Source organism: Pseudorasbora parva, chromosome 6 (genome assembly GCF_024679245.1).
Source record: "Pseudorasbora parva isolate DD20220531a chromosome 6, ASM2467924v1, whole genome shotgun sequence".
Lineage (NCBI taxonomy): Eukaryota > Metazoa > Chordata > Actinopteri > Cypriniformes > Gobionidae > Pseudorasbora > Pseudorasbora parva.
In genome coordinates, this window is record NC_090177.1 from 18,030,154 (window position 1) to 18,056,915 (window position 26,762).

The 26,762-nt window shown below is 39.0% G+C and overlaps 1 protein-coding gene across 13 annotated transcripts in view; it reads left to right on the forward strand.

Annotated features, from left to right (window-relative positions):
• camta1a (calmodulin binding transcription activator 1a) overlaps positions 1-26,762 on the forward strand; it is a 437,191-nt gene that overhangs the window by 392,810 nt on the left and 17,619 nt on the right. For 11 of the 13 annotated variants that reach the window (XM_067445898.1, XM_067445899.1, XM_067445903.1 and 8 more), the window contains 5 exons: positions 796-949; positions 6,521-6,661; positions 7,873-10,109; positions 10,578-10,704; positions 11,054-11,188. In XM_067445898.1, the coding sequence (XP_067301999.1) occupies positions 796-949; positions 6,521-6,661; positions 7,873-10,109; positions 10,578-10,704; positions 11,054-11,188 (2,794 nt within the window). The remainder of the gene's footprint in view (positions 1-795; positions 950-6,520; positions 6,662-7,872; positions 10,110-10,577; positions 10,705-11,053; positions 11,189-26,762) is intronic. The other 2 variants (XM_067445912.1, XM_067445910.1) reach the window with 1 other exon arrangement.

Sequence of the window (26,762 nt, forward strand, 5' to 3'; positions counted from 1 at the left end):
CAACCACAATGGAACAAAAAAGCAGGTGCTTTGTCAGCCTCAAACAACTCCTCCTGTGTTCACATGAAGATCCCTGTTTGGGATGTTATGTTCCTGTTGGCACCACATACCGTCCGTAAACATTTGCGGCACTTTTGCGCACTACCAGTTTTATTCACTAAACACTCTTGGCCTAACCAGGCGCCGCTGTGTGTATTTAAATGAAATCATTGTCATTCTTTTCAGTACAAACACGCCTCCTTTCTATGTAAATTAGGTTTATTATAGATTACGCCTTATTCACAAGACTCAGCGCTATTTGCCTGTGCAATTAATGTTGCGCTAGTACTGCCTGTGGAAAGCAGACCGTAAGCTATTTTATTCAGAAGAGACGTTGTGTGTTTTCCTGCAATCATGACAAGAGTAATTCCTCAAATGATGGAGAAGAACGGGCAGCGAACGACATCTTTCACATTATTCTCCATTTCCATCACTCCATAAATGTGGTTGTGTGCTGGCTAGTTGCCAAATATACTAGCTAGTGCTAAACAAACATTAACTAACATGAATTAATGGTTTTTGACCTTAATTTCTTTGCATTTTTTTATGTAATTACAAAAATATATATATTATTTATAGGATTAATTAAATGTTTAACTTCTTTACTAAGAACACTTGCGACAAACTGGAAATGATACAGCTATAAATGTAATTCATAAATCAAAGTGTTATTATAAAACCTTTCCACTCACCATATACTCACCATCTTCTTTTTTCTTTTCCTCTTTCTCTCTCTTATTCCTATCTTTTCCCCAGAACCCTGATATTGTGCTGGTCCACTACCTTAATGTGCCAGCTATCGAGGATTGTGGGAAGCCATGTGGACCCATCCTGTGCTCCATCAATACAGACAAGAAAGAATGGGCCAAATGGACGAAGGAGGAACTCATCGGCCAGCTGAAGCCCATGTGTGAGTGTCCAATCGCATTCTGACACATAACCTGTCTCTTCTCATGCACGTTTTAAGTGATAATACGCCGTAAAAAATGTCTGAAGATTTTGTTCATGTTTTTGAAAGGAGACTCGTATGCTCACCAAGGCTGCATGTATTTCAAACAATAAAGTAAAACCAGTGATATTGTGAAATATTATTACAATTTAAAATAAGCGTTATTGTATTTGAATGAATTTTGAAATGTAACTTGTTCCTTTGTTGGCAAATCTGAATTTGCAGCATCATTACTCCAGGCTTCATGTCACATGATCCTTCAGAAATCACTGTAATATGCTGATTGGAGATTTCTTATTATTATCAGTGTTGAAAATGGTTGCATTTATTTATTTATATATACATATACAGTGGCGGCCAAAATGATTAGAACACCTGACAGATCTGAAAACATTGACCCTTTTTTGCCTCCAGAACATGATTTCCTGATGGTTGCTCTGACCATCAAATATCAGATGAAGTGAGTCGTACTGTTTTTATCCACTTTTAACTTTAATTTGTTATGTCCACCTTTTGCAGCAATTACAACAGCACATCTCTCTGGCATAGTGTCAATATATTTCCTCTGAGAACTTCAACACTAATGTTATCCCATGCCTTCTGCAACTGAAGCCAAAGGCTTTCCTTTAAATGTACAATAGCTCTGTCCAGTTTATTTTCCAACTCCAGTTTATTGGGGTTGAGGTCTGGACTTTGAGGGGGTCAGTTCATCATTTTCAAAGTTCCAGCAGATTCCTTCCATCACAGGTAGTTCCGACGATTGTCAGAAAAATGTTTTGGGTCATTGTCCTCTTGGAAAATAAATGCAAGCCCAATAAGATGACTCCCAGATGCCAAGTGTTCTAATAATTTTGGCCACTACAGCACCACTACTGTTTGTTTACTAAAATATTAAGTAATATGTGAGAAATGAAGTTATACATTTTGTTAGGTTTACACTTACATTAAGTTGGGGGAAATTCACTTAATATATCCATATTAAATTGAATTACACATTTTAATGTGTTTCATATCTTGATTACATAACACCAACATGATCACAATACTGATCCAGCAAAACCCAACAACTGTTGGCGCTGAATAGGGAAGTGCACTAGCCTTTAGATGCTTAGACAATGATACATGGCGTTGTCTTCTATCATTTCTGTATGATTAATGCAAGACCGGTGCTGTTTTAGTTATGTGAAGAGTTAGTCTCTCCCAGCTCAGCCTGCTATAGCTCATCTGGCCCGTCTTACCTGCTGCACCTTGTGCCCTTTGTTCATAGCAGGACAAGTATCCGTGTGGAACCCTTGACATGATTATTACCTCACCGCCTGTGCATGCCCACTCTGAGGCACCCAGGTGTCCCAGGGTCAGTTGACCGGAGGAAACCTGTCTAATGAGGATGTAGTAAAAATAAAAAAGGGAGGGTGGCGACGGCATGCATATAATCATGTTTACTCAGAGTCTTGTGAGGACACGTCTCACTATGTGATGCCTGGCATTGATCATTTGAACTAGGACAGGGCTGTCAAGGTAATGAATATAAGAAGTTGGATCCCTCGCGTCAGCACTTTTAGACACAGGATATGTCGGCGAGGGGAATACAGACGAGCTCAGCTGACATTGTAATCGCTGCCGCGTGTTACGATCCCCTTAAAAGCTCTCATGGCAATCACTTAAGAGTTCCCTTTCACATTGACTTTAAGACACGTGCTGTAAACTAATGTGTTCATTATGCTCCATGGCTGATCTGCATTGAAACCATTTGCCGTAATGCATGCAAGTCATTAACGTTGCAAATGGTGTGGACAGTGGCAAAAGGTGCGAGATGTCTTCCACAAAGTCGGGCCAGTGCACTGAGACTAGGCTAATAGGGCCACACGATTCACCCTCATAATCTACAAACAGCCAAACAGTGAGCTCATCTGAAGAGCAACATTGCCACCTAGTGGCGGAGCTGCATACATGCAGCCTGTTAACAGTCAAAGATTCATTGTAAACTATATTAGCCATGCATAATTCATGGATGCATTATACATCCGCTCTACAAACCCAATGTGTTCCCTTGAGTGACCCATATCATCCACAAACAGCTTGCATTCATTAACAGGACGAGGTGTGTTTTGAGTTAATGCGTACTAAGAAGCGTTGCATTCCTCGACTGACAGTCCTCAGAGAAATACGGGTTCCGGAAAAGTTTCAGTATCTCTGCTTCAGACATTGTAATGAATTTGCATCAGATTCCGTGGAAATACATCAATGTTGAGATTGCGTCATCACCTGCTTTGCACGATATGAGCGTGTTTCATCATTGTAGTGTGAAATATAGATTTGTTTTTTTTACCCTGAAGTTCTATTATGCAGGGTGATTTTGGAGGTTTTTTTATTTTTTACAAAGCCACTGAGATGTATTTAAATTTGTCATCAAAGCTTGAAGCTTTCTTGTTATCTAGAATTCTGCCTTATTGCATTATATGAAACATTCAATAAAATCCTAAAACTGTATATATTTTTTAACATTTCTGACAATAACCAGCAATATCTCACTATTGTACTTAAAGGTAAAAAATTACATTTATATTTAACAAAAAAAAAAATCTTATTTAGTTCAGCCACTGTCATATAGAGAATAATTTTCATAATCAAATTGATTCCTGACAGATAAGATCAAGGCTCCAGATTTGTTGATGATCAATTATTATTCCGAAATGCATCATCTTAGACCTAGTAAAATGGGTTGTAAATGTGGTTTTATGTGCAGCTGAGGTCAGATGACAGGTCATGGAAGGCAGCAGTTGCTTAGTCACACTACAGCTGGAGAGGAGAACAGGCCAGCCTGATTCATTTCTCTCCGCTGATGTAATTTAAGAGACCAGGGACCAGCCATGCCCGAAGCCCCCTTACTGCTGCATGAGCAGATGATCAGAGACACACACACAGCAGGGGGCGAGAAATCTGATGTGATTTATGTTTCCTGAAGATAGGCTGCGATTAAAGATACAAGTTGATGGGTGTGGTTATCAGGTGCTTTGAGCTTGTGGATATGGATGTGGGTGGCAGAGAGAAGAATCTTTTGATTTGATTTGTCAGTATCGTTTTAAGTTTAAAAGTCTGCCCTGATATTAAAGGGATAGTTCACCCAAAAAGGACAATTCTTCCATCATTTACTCACCCTCATGTTGATCCAAATCTGTGTGAGTTTCTTTGTTCTGCTGAACACAAAAGAAGATATTTGGAAGAATGTTTGTAACAAAGCAGGAAGAGCAACTATTCACTACCTGTGGGGAAATACTATGGTAGTGAATGGTTGCTCTTTCTGCTTTGTTACAAACATTCTTCCAAATATCTTCTTTTGTGTTCAGCAGAAGAAAGAAACTCACACAGGTTCGGAACAACATGAGGGTGAGTAAATGATAACAGAATTTTCATTTTTGGGTGAACTATCCCTTTAAGAAAACAATAATTAAGAGCATTTTGAGATTGTGTTCAAACCTTTTTAGTAACTATCAATAATTAATGTAATATTATGATTTATAAATAATATCATTTATAATAATATCATTTAAAAATCTTAAGAATCTCTAAAAATCTTTTTGAACATTTATTTATGGCATTTAAATATGCCATTTATTACTTTTTCCACTTTTTTGTGTAATTATGTTATTTTCATTTCATAATTTTAAACGGCCCTTTGGTGTGACAGCTAATTTTTTTAAATGTTTCATTAAAATGTATATAAATTTATAGATTTTTTAAAGCTGCAGTCCATAACTTGTTGCGCTCTAGCGGTTAATAAACAGAACTGCACGTGTCTTGTGGAAGAACATTGCAGCTGGAGCTACTTCTCTCTGTTTATGTCTATGGCGAGTCACACAGGGACTGTGCTTCTCCGCAGCGGTACCTACCAGTCTGGCCTGAAATAGTCCAAATATAAACAGTTATTATAAGTGTAGGCTACCATAATGATTTAGGGTAAGACAAAAACATGGTTTAGAAAATGGATTCATGTTGTACATTGTCATTGTATTATATTTGTAAATCTTGAACACAAAAAAATTACGGATAGCAGCTTTAAATATAGAATTCTAAAAATTGTATTACATTTGTAATATTAATTTTAAATAAAAATTATTAACAGTTATATTACTGTTAATATTTTATATTCATATTAATTCATTCCAATTTCGTTTGCATTTTTTTAAATGCTTATAGATGAATTATATATATATATATTTATTGGTGGTGGTTGAGGAGATTCCCCCCTTAAATGTAAAGCGCTTTGAGTGCCTTGAAAAGCGCTATATAAAAATCAGGGGAAAAAAGAAAAAAAAATTAGAGGACAAGCTGAAATTACTTGAATTTTCATATCAAGTACCCAAATATTTTCTTGCGCACCCCCGGAGGACAAACTACGCTTCCAGTTTGGGGACTAAGAAAATACAAGAATTTCATTCCCCTAACAACTTAGGAAAAGACACAAGGAACATTGACAGATGGGCTGTTTGAGCAAAGGATAGAACTGCATTAGTAACAGTTACAGTAACACCGTGGACTGAAATGTGGGAGAATCCCTGAGTCTAAATCAGAGGATTCTTCTTCAGATTCTCGCAGCCGACGCCTCCCGAAGATGCCACGGCGTATCCCCCAAACCAGCTTGCCCTTTCATTACATGACCTGCCTTGTGCTGCGACTCTGGTTCAGGCTCACGCTGCGAGATTGATTTGTCTGTTCGAGCATGGTCATGCTGGTGTAATGGCTTATGGAACGCCGCTGCGATTCTCTGGCCAAGCGCGGAATGGCAGAGCTCAGCAGAGCAGAGAAACCTGCTGTGTATGTGACAACTGTTGTGCCGGCTCCGGTTGGTGACGCAGCACTGTTTGCGAGTTCAAGCCAAACGCTTTTGTCTCTTTTATCTATTTTTGACTCTGTGTGTCTTTCTCTCTTCGCCTCCCTTTTCCTCCCCTCGCTTTTACATGCAATCTCACCTCAGCTTGTTACGCTCACTGAAGTAGCAGAGCGTGTACAAGTCATATTAAGGTGGCTCGATGCTGTTTGATATTCTAAATACCGTTTCTCTCCAGAGATCACCACATTTCCTTTGTTGCATTTATTTTTCCTTTTGCCATTTTACCGTTCCAGTTGTTGTTATTGTTCTTTTTCTCAGAGGAGAGAGGCTGAGCTTGGAAATGGTGACGGTAGCAGAGGGCATAAACAGCAAAAAGCACCTTGTCAAAGGGCTGGGCTTTTTCTTCAGCTGAAGTGAGACAAGGAAGACTTTTGCTCTTTTTTCCCTCCCTCGTCAGCTGAAAATTCACTCTTAACAGGCCCCAATCGGTTCTTGAACTTTCCATGTTCCTGTCCGAGGTCAGAGAGTAGACTGAAAGAACTGCGAGAAATGACTCTTTTTCTCGTAGTTCTGGACAAAGTGGTTTTGATATGGAGTCTGGCTCTTAGTAAGGTCAGGGATGTAGTGCACAGGCGGGCTGGGGGAGGGCTGGAAGGCTCGGCTGGTGGGCTGACGACTGTGTCTCCTCTCTCCCTCGGCAGTTCATGGCATCAAGTGGACTTGCAGCAATGGGAACAGCAGCTCTGGCTTCTCTGTGGAGCAGCTGGTGCAGCAGATACTGGACAGCCACCAGACCAAGCCTCCTCCCCGGACTCACAACTGCCTCTGCACTGGCACGCTGGGTAAGGGACAGACAGGAGGGCTGGGATGTGGGAAAGAGGCAGTCAGAAAGAGACAGGTAGAGACACAGGAAGCAGGTAGTGCTTTAAATATGTCTTCAAGAACTTTAAAAGATGAGGTGAGTGTACAGCAGACTGAATGCCTAATTACTTAGAGGACAGCAGCTTCTACAGTAGGTCCAGGCTGAACAGTCATTTCATAGATGTGCAGATTTATTGAGCTGTCTGTTGTAATGACACCACTGGGGGGCGTAATGTTCCTGTGTATCCGTGCAGTCAAGGCAGACTTTTTTACTCAAGTATACAACAAATGAATTTTCACCTTGTACTCCATCACAAATATCCAACACAGCACTTTACAGTCCCATGGTGTTGCTCCTGTAGGGGGCCGTTACTCTGGAGCAAATTGAATTGAGTGTTTAAAACAAATGATTGTAGGGTAGATTGATTTCCAGTTGTTGTATGTTCATATAAAATTCATTTGCCAAGTATGCAGTAAGATGACTAATGAGACATATCAGCCATTTATTAACAAAACGGTAAAGCTGTGTGTTGGCTTCTCATGAAACGATTAATTCTGATGATTGATGGTCTCTATAAAGAGTTAAATTAATCTCAGTGTTCGTTCAAAGCATCAGCATCAAAGCCTTTTCCATTTTAAAGACATTATGTGATTCATTCTTTGAATTTGTATTATTTTTAGCGTATAAAGCAAACAGCCTCTTATAGTGGTGTCATATATATAAAATAGTAGTTGTAGTTATTATGATGTGTTGTATTATTCTAAGGTAGTTTCAATGGAATAAATAATAGGGAATGCTGCTGATTATTTTCATTTAAATACTGTTATTGTATTAATATAAATAATAATGTAAATATTGATGAGGATAATAATAATACTAATAATGGGAATTATGTTCATTTTAAAGGGGATAATGTCATTAAGAAGTCAGAAATATGAATCATTTTGAAAAAAAATTATAACTGTATTGTTGTTATTATATAAAATCAATATTTACATTTTGTATATAATAATAATAATAATAATAATAATGTCAATTTTGATAATACTAGGGATTCTGTTGATGAGAATAATGTTAACTTTAAAAGGGATAAGGTCATTTAAGGATTCAGAGATAGTATGGATACTGTTAATAAAAAATAAAAATAAAAGATTTTGGAGAATGACTAGCTATTTTGTTTTGTCTCCGCAGGTGCTGGAAGCAGTGTGCATCATAAATGTAACAGCGCCAAACACCGCATAATCTCTCCCAAAGTGGACCCTCGCTCCGGAGGCTATACCAGCACCCACTCTGAGCTCCAGAATAATGATGTATCAGAGGGTAAGACAGAGCACAGCCACAGCAGCAAGAACAGCGGAGGAACAGGAGGAGGGAGCGTACGTGAGAAACGTAACGGCAAAGTCCACAAACCCGTACTGCTGCACCAGAACAGCACTGAGGTGTCCTCCACCAATCAGGTGGAAGTGCCAGACACAACCCAGAATTCCCCTGTGTCCATCAGCAGCGGGCTGAACTCAGACCCCGACATGGCTGACAGCCCAGCGGTCACAGGCATGGGCCACGTGGCCTCCGTCATGAGCAGCCTATCCCAGAGTGTTTTCATGTCTGAGGTGACCGGGGACCCCGTCTACAGCATGTCTCCCACTGGAGGCCCCAATACCCATATTATGGGTCCCGATGCCACCTCTCACGGCCTGGTCTTAGCAGTCTCCTCTGACAGCCACAAATTTGCCTTTCCAGGGAGTGGGAGCACAGATGCAGGTGGTCCCGGAGCAGACGGGCTGTCCATGCTGTCTGCCTCTGGCATCCCTGAGGAGCTTGTCCTCTCCAGCAGCCTAGATTCCGGCAGCATTAAAATCCCAGAAACCACTATGAACTTCGACCCTGATTGCTTCCTGAATAACCCAAAGCAGGGCCAGACATATGGGGGAAGTGGATTAAAGCAGGAGAATGGCACATCCAGTGCCTCATCCTCCTCATCAGCTAACACCAATGGCTTGCAACGCTCGCCAACTATATCCGATTCAAACTACGGCTTTAGTTCTGCGCTGGTGAAGAACATCAAGACTGAAGACACTTCCTTTGAACAACAGCTGGCCAAAGAAGGGAGCTACCAGGTGGGGGCAGTCGTAAGCTGCAGTGTTTCCAGCGGCTCTGGCGCGGAGAACTCGCTTACCTTGACCCCTGCTGCCTCTCTGCTACCCTCTGGAGGGGGCCTGAGTCCGAGCACCACTCTGGAGCAGATGGATTTCAGCGCCATCGATGCAAAGCAGGACTACTCCGCCAGTGCCGCTGCAGTAGGTTATAGCCAGGCAATGAACAACTTAGCTCACCAGAGCCGATCTCCAAGCTTCTTCCTTCAGGAACCACCACAGTCAGCCCAGAACCAGCAAGGCCGGCAGAACTCCAGCCAGAAGGGCCACCTGATGGAGCATAACTCCCCCGATGGAGGCTACATGGGTCTGCAGGTTGTAAAGACGGAATCGCCGGGTAGCAATGGCCACCTCCACCACCATCACACCCACCAGGGCCAGCACAGACCCAACTGCAATGGAGGTTCACCCACCGAGGCCCAGGGACAGGCTGGCTCACTGCAGCTCCTCCAGTACCAGGGAGGTTTTCCAGGCCTTGGTCCAGAGCACGAGGAAGTGGTCGGTATGGATCAGAGCCGCAGTGTTGGGTCCGGTCAGGCTGGGGCCACTGAGAATGGGACAGATGGTTTACTAAAAACCGGGGATCATCTACAAGCCTGCAGAGGAGGAAATGGAGAGAGCGGAGGAGCAGATCACTTCATGCAGCAGAGCTCTGAAAATGGAGCAGGAGCTGAGGCTGTGGCTTTGAGGAACGGGAACACCACGAGCGGACCCAACAATGGCTCGCAACAGCAACTCCAGCCACTCCTTCAGGGAGCTAATTTGGTCCAGGGGCTTTACAACACTAACCACGGGCTTAGTGGACCCGGAGCCAATGGCGGAGGAGGCACAGGCATGGAAATCAGCTTGGATCATTTTGACATCTCTTTTGGAAACCAGTTTTCTGACCTCATCAACGACTTCATCTCTGTAGACAGCGGAGCCACGGCTGTAGGGGCTGCGGGAACGTTATACACACACCAGTTGGTGGCCCCACCTGGGTCAGACGGAACGGCCACCTCGGGTGGAAACCAACAGCAAGGTCAAGAGAATACAGCCAACAGGGTGCCAGGATACAGCCCCTCAGAGCTCTGCCTCCAGTCATGCTGCAGCCCCCAGTCTTTAGGTGGAGGTGCTGGAGCTGGCGGAGGCTCAGGAGAGACAGGATCACTGGCCTACATGCATGTTGCAGAAGTAGTGTCAGCAGCGGTGGCCCAGGGCACCCTGGGAATGTTGCAGGCCACCGGGCGACTTTTTATGGTCACAGACTACTCTCCAGAGTGGTCCTACCCAGAGGTATGTCTGTTTGAATGAAATGCTTCAAATTCAGTTTTTCCTTTTAATTACATACTCAAAACCTTCAAATAAGATAATAGATAATAATTAAAAACAAAACAAAAAATATATATTTAAATCTAACTATTTAAAATGTATAGTCTTTAATAACTTTAAATTATTATTGTTATTAATATTCGTATTTATGTTTAATTATTTATGAACAAGGTATTTGATATCCAAAGAGCTCTGGTGCTTTTGTATTATTTCACCACTAGATGGCAGAATACCTTTGGAAAAAAATGTATTAAAATGTATTGATGTTGTAGTCTTGCTTTCTTCCACAAGATGGCATTGAAGCATGTGTATTTTATTCTCCTTTCAAATGCTGCCTTTCTTTAAATCTTTTTTAAAAAACTTTATTTATTTTAATAATTATGGTATGATAAACATATGTTATGTGAGGATTGTTTTTCCTCTATATTTCAGGGGGGTGTGAAGGTCTTAATCACGGGGCCATGGCAGGAAGACAACAGCAGCTACACCTGCCTGTTTGATCAGATCACTGTCCCTGCCTCCCTCATCCAGCCTGGAGTTTTACGTTGCTACTGTCCTGGTAACTTCACTTTCATACCTACAGAAGTTACTGACTTATATATAGGGTGAATTCAGGGTGATTGGAATACTTTTTCAAAGTCATCTCGGTGGCAAAAAATGTTTTCCAACCACCCTACCATATTTAAGAAGTAAATATTAATTCATTTTATGGAAGTAAATATTAAATATTGTGCTTCTAAAAAGCTTCTTTAAAGTGCTTCTTTTAAATCTTTTCCTGGATTGCAATGAATTTCTGTAAGCCTTCAGCTTGATAAGGCTCCTCATCAGGGTGGACGATAAGGAGCAGAACTGTATGTCAGTGTGATTTCCTCTGATCTGTCTAATTATGGTGTTATGTGTGTCTGCAGCCCATGACACAGGCTTGGTGACTCTGCAGGTGGCTGTCAGTAATCAAATCATCTCTAACTCGGTTGTGTTTGAGTATAAGGCTCGTGCACTGCCCTCTCTACCTTCATCCCAGCATGACTGGCTGTCTCTTGACGGTAGGTCTTCCTCTCTGTCATTTTCTGCATTTGTGGGAGAGAAAAAATGTCACTTTATTAAATTTGGAGCCCATCATGTGACCCCATGATTATTGAGATACTTGAATAGGTGATTATATAATGGTGTATTGGCCCATTGCTTTTCTAATTATCCATAATTAAGTATTAACAAATTAAATGCACTTTATCTTATTGAGATAACGAGTATGCCATGAAGACAAAAAGAGTGTGTGTTAATAACATATCGTCCATGTGTAAGGCTTGTTTTATAATTAACCTCTAGATGGGGATAGAGGGTAAGTTTAGTAAAGAAAGCAGAATTCTATTGAATTCTAAGCAATCATCACCAGTGCTGAATATGTACTTGAGGTCAACAGCAAACTGTGTTCTTTAGAGCTAAAGGGAGGTTAGGTCCGAATCTTTTTAAGGGCTATAAGAACAACAGGAAGAGCTTTTGATGCTTGTTTTGTTCTTTGTGCTTTAATCTCAGGTATGGCAAGCACAAATGAGATAGGCAGTAATTTATATAAGTGGTTAATACTTTAGGGTCAAGGGGAAGCGCAGTCTGGAAATAGTACACTGATGACTTTGAATAGCTCTCCGTGACATAAGACAAAGGGAAGGTTGATTGCTGACATAAAATTACCATGAAACATATATTATAAATATGAAATGAAAACCTTTTTTTAAAGGAACTGTATGTAAGAAATGTATTTGAATTAAACGGTTACTTCAGCGATTCGCATGTGGCTTTCTATCAGTAGAAACCCTGGAGTATATTTGAATGATCGTGCTGAAAATCAATTTGCGTCATCTGAGAAATTTTTGGCCAGAGGCTTAAGACTACAGCCAGCAGAGGGAGCTATTTCCACATGTTTTCAACCCGCACAATGGGGATGGGAGCTCGCACTCACAGCACTCAGCTCGCAGCTGCAGGCATTCATGTAAATGTAACGGCCGGTGGAGCAAAGTGAGTGTTTCAACTTCTCAAATTAATTTCTACACGCCAGACTGAACACGCACTGTGAACGACTATCGCGAGCATGGTCGCGATTACCTCAGCTCTCATCAGGAGAGCTCATTCAGCTCATTCATCACGGTGAATGTAATCTGACTCCTGCAGCGTTTGTGCTGTGACACTCCCTCAGCGGCTAAATCACATTATATTGAACAGACACGTTCAGTTTTTAATTGTAGTGTCTGTTCTATAACTGAACTGATTTTGTGAAAATGAACACGGTGGGAAAGTGATCCAGTCACAGTTATTCAGTAGCGGTGGCTTTGTGAGTGGCTTTGCAGGGCAGCGAAGCATTCTGGGAATAGTTGTCTTTCATTCCCATGAGACAAAAATACATTTTCTGTCTTTTCTCAGTCTAGAAAGCACTACATTCAAAAAATTATTTTACATTTCTACTACATTAATGATCCAGTTTAAATACAGATTCATCTTCCCAGTGCTGAAGGACCCCTTCATAACTGAAATGATAAAAATACAACCCCAAATCAAGAAGAGTTGGGACATTTTGTAAAATGCAATAAATCAAAAATCTTTGATCTGTTAATTCTCTTTCAACTTTATTTAACTTGCAAATGTACAATAAAATGTCTAGTGTTTTCACTGAACAACTTAATTGCATTTTTTAAATATAAACACATTTTAATTTTGATGGCTGTTATACACTCCAAAAAAGTTGGGACAAAGGCATGTTTACAACTGTGACGATGATGGACAATGATGGATTTTTTTCTGATCCTAAACGGAGAATTGTTCATAGGCATTCACCAGCTTCACTATTTCTCTCAGAAATGATGATTGTGTTGGTACCTACTCTGAGCATCCTTAAGTTCTTTTTTTACAGCACCGTCAAAGATCGTTTATCTTTTTCTTCTAATGTTTCTTATTCCAGCGTACGTGCAGACAGGGTTGCCAAGTTTTCACAACAAAACCAACCAACTACTACTAGCCCAAAACAAGCCCAACAGCTTTTCAGGGGGTCTCTGGTAAAAAAAAAAATAGCGTTTGGGGGGTAAAATGTGTGTTATTTTGGCAAGGTTAAATATTCCTGGGTCTATATTTCACATAATTGAGGTCGGCGTTTCATAAAATTATTGTAGAGTCACTGTAGTGAGATGGACTTTTTAATGACATCTTTATGGGTCTTGAGAGAGGAAATGACATTGGTGTCAATGAAGGCCTGTCAACTGTCAACACAGGAAGATGAACTGAGGTCTTACGGGTGTCGAATGACATGAGGGTAAGTAATTAATGACAGAATTTACATTTTTGAGTGAACTAACCCTTTAAGCTAAGAGTAAGGGCGGGGTTGATCTCTTTGCTATGGATGATGTCATCATGCTTACTAACTATGACCACAGTGATTGGCTGATAGGGGAGGGATCTCTGTCAGTGATTTAATTATAGAAATATTTTGCTGAAGGTTTCATGTTGCTATATTCAAATAAAATGTTTAAAATAAGAATGTTGCCATATATATAAAAAAAGATTTTAAAATAAAAATCTTCCCATATTCAAATAAAGATTTTAAAAAGGCTAAGTGTCACAAATTATATGTTCGTCTCGAGAGATTGCAGAATTCAGGCGAAAATGATGTTTTATAAACTAATAAAACATTGTTCAAACAGTCTATCTAATCAGTGCAAGAGGAGGTATACACAGTCGAGAGCAGACTCACCTAACGTTAGTTACCTCTATGGTTTTCTGCATCCCTCCGCCACCCCGTTCCTCACTCTCGGTCAGTGATACGGGGCAGAACTCTGGGTCTGGACTAAATTCACAGCTCTGAGCCCTCGATCGCTTCGACAGCACATCAAATACGCTTATATTGTTTTACTTTATTTAATCATTTGTAAGTGTGAACTCGTAAAAAGAACTACCACAGGTAATCTGACGGGGTTTTTTTAAATATCATTTAGTTATTACTAGTGCCTCAATATTGTACAGTGTCTTTGGGCGGACTGCAGCAAAAGCCATTATGATTGTTTTGTGATTTGGTCTTAGTGACTTAGGAGTCCTCTTGACTTCTCCTAGGGTTTCATGGATTTAGAAGCTAGTTTTAGTGCTCTTAGAGCAAAAAGTCCTAAAATTAGGACTGACACGCCCATTATTTTTAAGAGTTTCTCCTAAATCGACAATTTTTTGTTTGTTTTGTGATATAAAGATGTTTTGTGAATACAGCCCCAGATATATAGCTTTCTCCTTGCGTAACAGAAGTTCAAGTGGCATTCCTTGATGCAGCAGCAGACTGTGTTAAGTGACAACGGTTTTCCAAAGAACTCTCGAGCCCATGTGGCTATATTTAACAGAGTAGCATGACGGTTTCTCATGCAATGCCGTCTGAGGGCTAAAAAGGTCATGCACATTCAACAGAGGTTTCCTGCCTTGCCCTACATGTACTGAGATTTCTCTGGATTCCCTGAATCTTTTCACAATAATATGTATTGTAGATGGCAAAAGACCTAAATTATTTGCAATCTTGCAATGAGTAATGTGAGAGAAAAAACTTCTTTTTTTGGACAATTCTTTCATGATATTTGGCACAAAATGATGAGCCATGACCCATTTTTGCTTGCAAAGACAGAGATGCTCCTTTTACACTCAATCACGATACTTATTATTCACCTACTTTTGTGTTTCAAAAGAGTTTAACTTGGATTTTCTTTAAGCTTTTTACATTTATTTTTTCTCTGTCCCGACTTTTTTGGAGTGTTTAGCAGCCATAAAAATGTATATTTGTTTATATTTACAGTTAAGTTGTTCAGTGAAAACATTGGAAATATTTTCTTTGTGCTTTTGTCAGTTAAATAAAGTTAAAACAAATGACAGATTCTTGATTTTACTGCATTTTACAGAATGTCCCAACTTTTCTTGATTTGGGGTTGTATAATAGTACATACACTTTAATTTTAACATCATTTAATATGTAGAAATTACTACATATTAAATGTAGTATTTATTAACCTAGATTTATAACCTAGACAGCATTTATTAACCTAGATTAATAAATGCTTTTATATGTGATTAATTAATAATCTTTTTTATTTTAAATTAATATTTAGCATTAATAAATGATACCTGGTGCATTAGCAAATTCAATTCAATTCATATTTATTTGTATAGGGCTTTTCACAATACATATAGTTTCAAAGCAGTTTTACAGAAAATGCATGTGTCTACATTACAATTTAAAGTGATTTGTCCATGTTATGTATTTCAGAAATGTACATATATAAAGCACATAAAGCATATAAAGCACACAGGTTAGCTAACAATGCATAACTAATACAATAATCAAATTAAGTCATAGAAATAAGTGATATAAGAATACATGTTTTTAATGATTAGGGTATATAGAAATGAGCATTAACCAAAGACAGTCATGTGCACTGATATAACTGGAGTACAAGGTTATGAGATGCATTATGTGAATGCTTGGCTAAAGAGATGCGTCTTTAATTAGATTTAAACCGGGGAGGTGAGTCTGAGCCCCGAACATTATAAGGAAGGCTATTCCATAGTGTAGGTGCCAAATGTGAAAATGCTCTCCCTCCCTTAGCGGACTTAGATATTCTAAGTACTACCAGAAGCCCAGAGTTTAGTGATCTTAAAGATTGTGAAGATCAGTTAAATACGCAGGAGCTAAACCGTTTAGGGCCTTATAGGTCAGTAGCAATACTTTATAATCGATACGGAACTTAATAGGTAACCAGTGTAGATATGATCAAATTGTTGTTATATGAGCATATTTTCTTGACCTTGCAAGAACTCTAGCAGCTGATTTTTGGACTAATTGTAACGTGTTTATTGAGGATGCAGGTCAACCAGCTAGTAAAGCATTACAGTAATCTAGTCAAGAGGTCATGAATGCATAAACTAACTTTTCTGCATCAGAGACAGATAACATGTTCTGTAGCTTAGCGATGTTTCTGAGGTGGAAAAAGGCTGTTTTTGTATCATTTGAAATATGATTTTCAAAAGACAAGTTGCTGTCTAATATAACACCCAGGTCTTTTATTATAATGGATTAAATAACAGTCTTAATTTAATTACAGAAAATTACAGGTCATCCAATATTTCCAATATCTTGAACACACTCGGTCAGCTTGGATAATTTAGAGATTTCATCTGGTCATGCTTAAATATATATCAGATTATCATTGGCTTAACAGTTGAAACTAATTGCATGTTTTCTTATAAGTGGCAGCATATATACTGAGAATAACAGAAGCCCTAACACAGATCCTTGTAACAGTTTTTTTCTTTTTCAATTCACCAAGGTTATCCTAGATTTTTCCCTGTTTAAATAGACAAATTGGTAACATTCTGATAGATATGATCTAAACCACTTTAATGCCTGTCCCTGAATACCAGTGTAATTTTGTAGACAATCTAAGAGTATTTTGTGATCTATGTTGTCAAATGTGGCACTAAGACCAAGTAAAACTAGTATTGAGATAAAGCCTTGGTCAGCAGCTGATACTTTTTGTAGTATTTTAGACAGAAAGGGAAGATTTGAAATTGGTCTGTAATTTGGATCTAGTTGTGCTTTCTGCTTTCTTAATGAGAGGTTTAATAACTGCCATCTTGAACGCTCTTGGGACATAACCTAGAGATAAAGATCAATTAATAATATTGAGAAGAGGCTTTTCTGCTACAGGTAACAACTCTTTCAGTAGTTTAGCGGGTATTGGACCTAATAAACGGGTTATGATACGTTTATTTCACTCTTCCTGCCCTATAGTTGTGAAGCACTGTAGTTGTTCTTGAAGGGTGATAATTGAGACTGAGTTATAAAACGCTGTAAAAGGTTGCACATTTAAAATTGTATTTCTGATGCTTTCGATTTTTTTAGTGAAGAAATTCATTACAGAAAGTCATTATTATAAACTGTGCTGGAATATTTTGTTCAGGTGATGTCTATTTATTTGTTAATCTGGCCACTGTACTAAATAAAAACCTGGGGTTGTTTTGGTGATGCAAAGTTTGTTTTGGAAGCAGTCTGTGAGAAGATGGGACAAAAAGAAAGATGTGTGACTCAGATCCGCTATTAAACACACGCTGATTGTGCTACTTGTTTTTGAATTGAACTTTACACCGTCCTTTAACTGTCCCAAGTCTGTTAGTGATGGCTGAAACAAGGGTTTAAGTCTAATCATACCATCGCTGTGGGGGATTTGCCCTCTTTAAAGCCTGGCAAACCAAATACAATCCCACACACACTTCAGAGCTACCCAGGCTACCTCAAACTGAGGCTGTGGCGTCAAAGAGCTTATGAAAATATTGGAGCATATGGGCAAAGTGACACGCCTGCCAATTTGACGTCCGAAGCTCTAATCTGCTTGCTCCGATCAGGTGATAGGAGGTTTAGCCAAGACATACAATCCCAAAGAATGGTTTGGGCAGCGAGCGTTCAGATACAGCATGTGTTTGACAAGCCTGATGTTTGGAGAGCAGAAGACTAAGCCAAACTAGTACAGATGATCAGGCATTACAGTAAGAGCACATGCGCTCACACCAACAGATGCACTTACAGTATATCACTGCACATATTTATCAAACGGCTGAATTCTGTGGGTATTTAATCTGGGAGGTGTGTGCGTGTGCGTGTGTGTGTGTGTGTGTGTTATAAAGACAGGCTAAGTGCTCTGTCTCCTATGAGTCTGAGTAAAGAAGAGAGTGCCTATTGCCTGTGTGTGGTGCTGTTTGTCTGTGGAGGTGGGGGCGGGGGCGGGGGGTGAGTGTTGTTGCTGCAGTGTGCATTGACAGGGTAAAGTAGGGCATGGTGGAGGAGCCTGTGGAAAGGGACAGCTGCAATGCAGACAGCCCCGAAGGCAGAGAAAGGGAGCAACAGAGGACCGCAGCCCCTCTCTGTTCAAACAGCACACCACCAGTCCATTCACGTCTCACAGCCAACCGCCAGCCACGCACTTGTGACTTGAATTTGTTTGTATGCACACTTAAACTACTTTAATGAGTACATTGTCTACAGGATACTAAATTGTTATGGTAATTCAACATTCATTCCGTTTTCAAGACATTTTACGCACTGGATTTTCATTTAGCGCAGCGGTTTGTAAACTTAAGTAGCAAAAGGTTGGTTTATTGGATTAGTGGATAAGAATAAGCTTAGCTGAATTAGAGTGAGTCATCAGTTGGTTTGACTTTAAGCATGTCATGAAACAGTGCTGTCTGGAAATGAAGGTGTATGCGAGGAAATCACAAAGCTATTTTTTTAAGTTATTCCCGACTCCTGCTCTGACTCATGAAATAATGGGTGGTTCAACCGAGTGTGATATTCGGAAGTGCATTTGCACCTACTTCACAAGTGAAGTTAGAATATCAATGGACTTAAGTATTTGCTACTTGAAAAAAACAATTAAGAAGTTTGAGATATAGGACAAGTCTCAAGTTAGCTTTGTAGGCATGTTATAGATATCAATTTTAATGAGTATTCCTACAAGTATATGGACCAGAGTGCAGGCTGTATAAGTACGTGGCCATTGTGACTGTTGTTTATCAATATAGAGCCATAACTATAAACATATTCAATCCAGTTACTGGATTTTGGGGGTTTTTCACTTGCATGCACAGCTACTGCACTGACTCTCACTCCTGGTCATTAAACCACAGCCTGGTTTCTATATTGAGCACTACTGTCAAATAAAACGATTTCGAGTCCAACCTCAGCGTCTGCTGCTTGACACAACATTTATCGTTTCCTTTCAGCTGTGTGCTCTGATGCTCTAATGGCACACAGCTGCCTGCCTTGATTTGTCATAATGCAGAATGGGGGCGGGGCTTTGCTTCTCTCTGCAGCATTGCAGGTACGAAGCCACAGGCTGGACTCGTTGTGCACTGTAACCGTGACCAATATTGTCTTTATGCCAGTTCATATATTGTCCGCCGAATAAAACGCGCTTCCAAATTACGGTCTAGTTATTCGGTGGTCAGTCGATGCCTCTCTTCATACATAAACCAGCCTTTTTTGCGTATTTTTACAGCGGTTTAGTATTCATATGATTTGCAAATATAGTCAAGAATGAACAGTCGTTTAAAAAGATATACAATTATTTGTCAGGCCTCTTACATTTACCGATTCCCAGGTTATTTTTCCGTCACCTCCAAAAAGCGTTACATTTTTGGGGGAGGAAATCACTAACCCTGTTTGAAAAACTGAGGAAAAGTGCAATAGTCACATGCTGTCTTCCCCATTAATAATTTCAGCGTTTGCTTCAGGTTTTTTTTTTTTTTTTTTTTTGCTTTGTCTTCGTGGCTCGTGGAAAAACTAGGGCGTCTGTTTACCTGCGGCACGTGCGCAGCGTCTCCTCTCACTGAGATTCATGCACGCGCGCGCACGGGGGAGCAGTAGTCAATGTTGCCAAATCTTCCAAGAAAATAAAGCGAATACCCTGAAAGTGAATAAGCCATTTCTTGTCACTTTGCTCCTGCTGTTGGTTGATAGAGGCATACTGCTTAATTAAAACATATACATATCCACTCTATTAAACATAGATTATTTGCCAGAGTTATTTTAAATTAGCTTAAAAAATAAGTATTTTTTATGTAGCTAATATTCATATATATATATATATATATATATATATATATATATATATATATATATATATATATATATATATATATATATATATATATCCAAAAACGATATGTTCTCTGGAAATAAGCCCAAAAACCCGCAATCCACAAATGCTGATGTGTAAGGACTTTTTTAACAAACAAACCTAAGTGAATTATAATAAAATGACTTGGCAACACTGGCGGTAGCGCTGGAGTAAAGAGGGGCGGGGGGGAGTACGAGAGTAAGTGAGCGGGCTTTACATTTCTCTCTGCTCTTGCACGTCGCTTCTACACTTTTACTTCTATTGTTGATGAAACCTTTTAGGACATTCCCCTAGTATAAAAAGGGATATTTGTTTTGCCCAGTATTAGTAAATACGGTGGCAATCTGCCTGTGTGAGACACGGCCATTTGGGACATTGGTCAGGATGCCGATGAATGACATCTGCTTTTCCTAAAGACAAGGCGACCGTTTGCTTTACAGGGCGATTCTCCATGGACAGTGAAATAGAAGGTTGGACATGTTTAAATGAACCTAGTGTCTGTGTGTTTGCAGTCTTGTCTCGAAAGTTATACATGTGTGTAGCACACTTTAAACCCTTGTCATTTCCGTCCGTTGAAGACAAAGTGAACCTAGTGCTTTACTTCAGACAGAGAAATGTGACGTTCAGTATGTTTTACATACGCACTCCTGCCTTTGCTTTTTCAGAAAATGAAAGAATATGTCCGTTTAGGTTCAAGCTGGTCCGTTTTGACTGAATTCTGTCTCTGAAGCGTTGCTTTTAGCGGTTTCCTAAACTGAAGGAGGCGCCGACCACCTGGTTTTACCGGTTTTGAGGCAAATTGAGTTAACTTTTGCAATATCATTATTCTTAGTATACGGCCTTTTCATAGTTTGTATGAAACCTCTGCAAGCGCTCTCATTTCGATCATCTTAAACAGGAAATGACAAAGAGCCGCTTGTTTGACTTCATTGCACCAAAACATCACAAAGCAAAAGTAAGAACTGCTCATTTGTGAGACGGTCTTGTCATTTAGTGGGTCTGTTAGCTGTAGTCGTGACTGGAGGTTGTGTGTGTATGTGTGTAACACACACAGCAGTCCTGTGATTTCAGCACCGAGGACAGCGACGCACCAGGCACGCGCTTCAGTGAGCTCGCGAAACATTCAAAAACACGACACAAGTTTGACAAACGAGCTTTATATTGATAATGGTTATGGTTTATGGCGGGAACATAGTGACTAATCTTTACACTCGTGTGTAGGCTATTGTTTTCCAATAAGGTTCTGCTCAACAACCTGTTGATAGTTAGGGATGAATTGAAATGGGGACGATTTCTCATTGAAATCCGTGTTTAAAAAGTTTTATACCACGTAACTAAACAAAACACACAAAACATTTCATAAAGAACAATTATGCAATTTACTAAATATTAGTGCAATAGACTTTACATTGACTGCTACGGGAATTTAATATAATTGCTTCCTAGATAATTGCTTACCTAATCATAACTTCCTTAATCCAATATTATAAATGGTAGCTATACTTTAGTAATTAATCATATACAAAACCGAAACATAACACAACTGCAGTAGGTTTTATAGTGCTTGTGAGATATCAATGCACAGGGTCATATAACATTGATTCTGGGGAACACGTTTAAGTAATAAATGTTTAAAAATGTAATATACTGAATAACACATTTTAATAATATTTTCTAATGGGTGAAAAATCAATCACCCATGTGCTTGCACAGTGTAGAAAATTGCTTTGTTAGCCTGAGGCAATATGATGCAACAGAGGGTTAATGAACTCAACAACCCTACAGCTTCTGTCGTTTTTGTTACCTCTAAATTAATATTCCATCCAGGAGCTCATAAATTAGGCAGATGTAATTTTTGTAATATAGGGATTTCAGTCCTGTCATGTGTTTTGTTGCCAAACACTGACAATACAAAATATAAAGTGCTTGTGAACATTGACTGACTGAGGAATTGATATTGTTTAATTTCTACAATACTGTCATTTCTTTACAAGTGATATGTTGTTTTTTATGTTTATACATATTCCATAGATACTCAGTTTCCATTGAGTTGGTATTTTATTAAACAATACCTCATTTAGAGAAGAGCGGGTTTAGAGTAGAGTAGTTTCAAAGGACTTCTGGTCAGGTTATTTTCTAGAAATCTGAGGTCATGACAGTCATCTTGTTAAGGAAAGTAGTCAGTATACCTTGTTATCATTGTTTCTGCAGCTATTGAATATCCAATATAATGAACCAGCATCTTGTACAGTACAGCCCTTCTTGATTGACTCTGTTTGCTTCATTAGATCTGGGAAACGTGTTGATTCATATATAGTTATAGACATTGCCAGAAACTTGATGTTTGACTTAGTGTGAACAAATGGATATTTTCAGTGGTCTTTTGAAGTGAAAAACCCTTTGCAGATGCATGAATTGATTTTGTGTGTGTGTGTGTGTGTGTGTGTGTGTGTGTGTGTGTGTGTGTGTGTGTGTGTGTGTGTGTGTGTGTGTGTGTGTGTGTGTGTGTGTGTCATATTTGTTGTACCCCAGACTAATGTAGAATACATTCTGCTTTAGTGACTTCTATCTAACACAATGTGCCTCAAGGGCACACTCATTAATTAGTGTTAAATCAGACAGCAGTTAGGGAGATTGGCACTGCAGCCCTCAGACTGTTAGAGGAACATTGAAATTGATCGAAAATTAGATTTGTTAAGGCTTGAGTTAAGGCTTTGTCTTTTTTAAAACAGTGATAAGCCAGCTTTTTCACTGAAAGGAATATATCCTATATGAGAAAATGACAGACGATATGCTGATACCAAATAATGCTGCTGATGAAAGCATCTCCACCTTTAGTTTTATCACTGAAATATATTTGACATTGTACACTGTAGTCAGCATTGTTGCCTATTTGTTTTGTATGCTTTGTCTGAAGGATGACAGGGAGAGCTGAGCAAAATAGCTGACTCACATGAAGAGTAAAGTCATTAATAATAGTATGAATAAGTCTTTTGTGAGATTTTTCTGGACTGGTTTATATAAAAGTTTGCTAGTCTGTAGAATGATGTATTTGTCTGGCAGTACTGCCAGGCACGATGAAGGATTTTGTTAGAGCCTGGATAAACCGTGTCACACAACGGCTCATGAAGTAGGAGATATAACCAGGGCATGTCTTGGAGGATGGGTAAAGCAGTTACTGTAGCTCATGGAGATGCCTGCTTCTGATTTAATTTGATTTGCTGCTGGTTTGTATGGAAATTAAATTGGAGGGATCCATTCGACCAGAAGGAGACCGCACTAAAGGTTTTTTCAAAATCCATGCTGGGACTTGGGATGATTGTGAAAGGGACATATATGCAACAGAACTTTTGTGCCATGTTAATACAGAATGTTTTGCATTAGACTGTAGAAATATAAGAAGGGGCTACATGTTAATATTTGCTAATGCTTTAATAAGATAGAAATGAACACTTACAATTAAATGCTAATCTAATTTATTGTTAATTGTTAGCTCAAGTTAATGCATTAACTAATCCTAATGTATAATATTTTAACATAAAAATGATAATAAATATTAGTATTAAGCAAGATTTGAATTATTTGAATGAAAGATGAATAAATGCTATAAACATACTTGAATTATAAGTTAATATTACTTTTACAGCATTTATTAATCTTGGTTCATTCTAATCTTTACTTATACTAATACATTTTTATGCTAAACATTAAAAGTATTTAATGCTGTAGGTCTGAGTACTAGTGGACTGACTCTGTCTTTATATGATTATGCCAGTAGATGGTGGCAAGTGGCTTTATGAGTAAGTCATCGAATCATTTATTCGAATCAACATGACTATCTTTGAGTGAATCATTAAAGCATTCACTCAACCCATTCGTTTCAGACAAAGTAAATGTCAATATCAGGCCTAAAATCTAATTTCCTAAATATTAACATATTGCTTATTGAACTGCGGTATAAAATCAATATTACAGCATTTTTTGTTTCCTCGCAAATAGCTTATATGCTTATATAATAATAATAATAATAATATAATAATAATAATAATAATAATAATAATAATAATAATAATAATAATAGCTCTATGCTTATGATAGACAGTAGTGTAAAGCATGTGACTATCACAATGTTGTGTCATGAGTCAGGCATGGAAAGGGTTCATCCCTTTATCCATTTCCTTCTGGGCTGTTTTCAGAAGGGTCACGCACATGTTAACTCATTTAATCACTAACCTTGACGGCAAAGCAACACGTATGTAACAGTCGAATGCCGTCACTTCCTACTAGAGCTTGAGCTTTCTTACACAGCAGGTCAGCTGGAGCTGAAGGTTCAGATCTCAAAATCAGAGCTCAACCCGTTTTTAAACACTCTCAATTCTTCACCTGGGAAAAGAAGAGATTTGTTTGTTTGTTTGTTTGTGTGCAGTGATAGCATACTACTGTCTGCAGCTGCACAGTGCTTTTGAAGTCTAGACTGAAAAAGACTTCTGTGTAACTCCTGTTGGGACAGGGCACTTTCAATTACCTCAGCTTTAGGAAATGGTGCTGCTGCCTGTAGTCATATTCCACTCACAGACATGGGCGGAAATACAGAAAATGAGCTCATGTTTCCAACGTTTGATTTAAATAGAACTTTATATGTATAAATAGTTATTTTAGAGAAGAATATTATATTTCCATAGGCTAAGAATGTGTCCTTGTGGTAGAAACGTCTAGTCACATATTACTGTTTTCATTTTAACTTACCACAATCAGTGTGACCTACCAGAATGTCTGTCAAGGCTGAGATAAATACTGACAGAGTAAATGTATTTTTAATTTTTTTTATTGTATAAACATTTGGGTACTTTAACATACTCTGTCTGTAATTTTTATAATATTGTAAGTGTGACTGACATTAGTGTGATTGTTTCCAATTTTGACTAAAATGCCCATCTGAGAGGAAAGACATCTTTTTAGCCTTTTATTGAATAGAAAACTTTTTAAGTGACAATTCATATTTACTTCAGTAGCTCTCGAATTTGCAGTCACCTGTTGCACACATTTTGTATTTTTGGTCTTTCATTCTAACCACAATTATTATATTATCACTGTATTTAACATTGTGAATACTTTCATTCCTGGCTGTTTAGATGTTATGTTTGGATAGAGCAGTATTGAAAATGCAACACCATAGTTCAGGGCTATTCAAATCTTACCCTGGAGGGCCAATGCACTGCAGAGTTTAGCTCCAACCCTGATCAAACACACCCACCTGTGATTTTCTAATGATCCTGAAGACATTGATTAGCACGTTCAGGTGTGTTTGATCAGGGTTGGAGCTAAACTCTGCACCGCATTGGCCCTCCAGGGTAAGATTTGAATAGCCCTGCCATAGTTCATAGGTTATTCACACGTGAATTGAGTGATAGATACTACATGCATGTCCTCTGGTCTACAGCTGTTTCATGCTCTCGTTCTGCTGTATGCGAGATGAGAGGGTGAATGCAGATGGTGGTCTCAGCTGAGAGAGCCTCTGCCAGTGACACTCCCCCTCTACTCCCCTAAATACCAGCCTATGTCAACCAGCGGAGCTTAACTCAGGAAGGGGGTTCTCCAGAATACCATCATTCTGGAGAGCTGGGGTATTATTCACCACCTGATGGACAAGCATGGGATGTTGTGATGGATGAATAGTTCAGAGTAGCAGCATTCTACCATGCCTGTTCTATGAACCTGCAATATACAGTTTTCTGTATGCATTTACACTGATTAATTGAGCACATTTCCTGGAATACTGTATCCCACAATGCACTGCTCCCCACTTGACCTTACATTTCCAATTTGACTTAAAAGTAACATCAGGTGTGCTTTTGAACACAATTTTTTATAATTGATCATATTAAGATGTTTTTACACAAAATGGGATGCACAACGCTAATAACTAATTTTATTTCTAAAACAACAATGACCTGAATATGCATGTAGTTTGATCATGTGGCAAAATTGTTCCAAACTACGGTTTTATATGTTTAACAATGCATACTGTATTAGCATTTATTTTGAAAATTGATTATGGAAAAAACAGGCAGTATTCAATGTGCATGTAGACTGTGCAGTATTATTATGTATAATCAGCAAGTATTATGTATAATCTTTAACAGTTAAGTGTGTAGAATTTATGAGGCTCTATTGGCAGAAATGCAAAATAATATACATAGCTATGTTTTCAGTGGAGTATAAAGAGCTTACTTAATGTACCGTTATGTTTTTATTACCTTAGAATGAGCCTTTTCTATCTCCATGCACCGTGGGTCTCCTTACAGTGACCTACAGTTTCTACAGTAGCCCTAAACGGACAAACTTCTCTGCAGAGCGCTAGTCACTCTCTGCTCTCGCCGGTGACAACATTTTTGTCCTGTGTCGGTTCCCGTAGCTTCTCTATGTGCTCCGAAAGGGAGGGGTGAGCGTTGGGGGGTGCAATTCACAACCTCACTGCTAGATGCAGCTAAAAATCACACACTGCACTTTAAGTGGGCACTGTAAATGTTAACAACACAGAAAGATGGTAACAGGTACACCCACATAGCACTTATATCCCCTTGCATTGAATTATCTATTAATGCAGTACATTATTGCAGTGGTTTATTGCAACTAATGAGTGCAGTTCTTGTGTTTGCTCCCATTACAAGCTCAGCATTAAAACACAAGGAAGAGCGAGGTAGATTGACTAAGAATCCACTAGCCTATTTTAGCAAAATACAGAGCATTCGTATCTCTGTGATAAATCCAGGTGTGTTTGTTTGCGTGTATGTGACACGTATAGATGGAATCCTCACAGATACTGAAGCTGTTCCTAAGCTGAAAATAAACACACACTCAGAGTCTTCAGCTCCTGAGTCATCAAGACTCCCACAGGAATAAATAGTGAATAGACCTTTAATGAAGTTCTCCT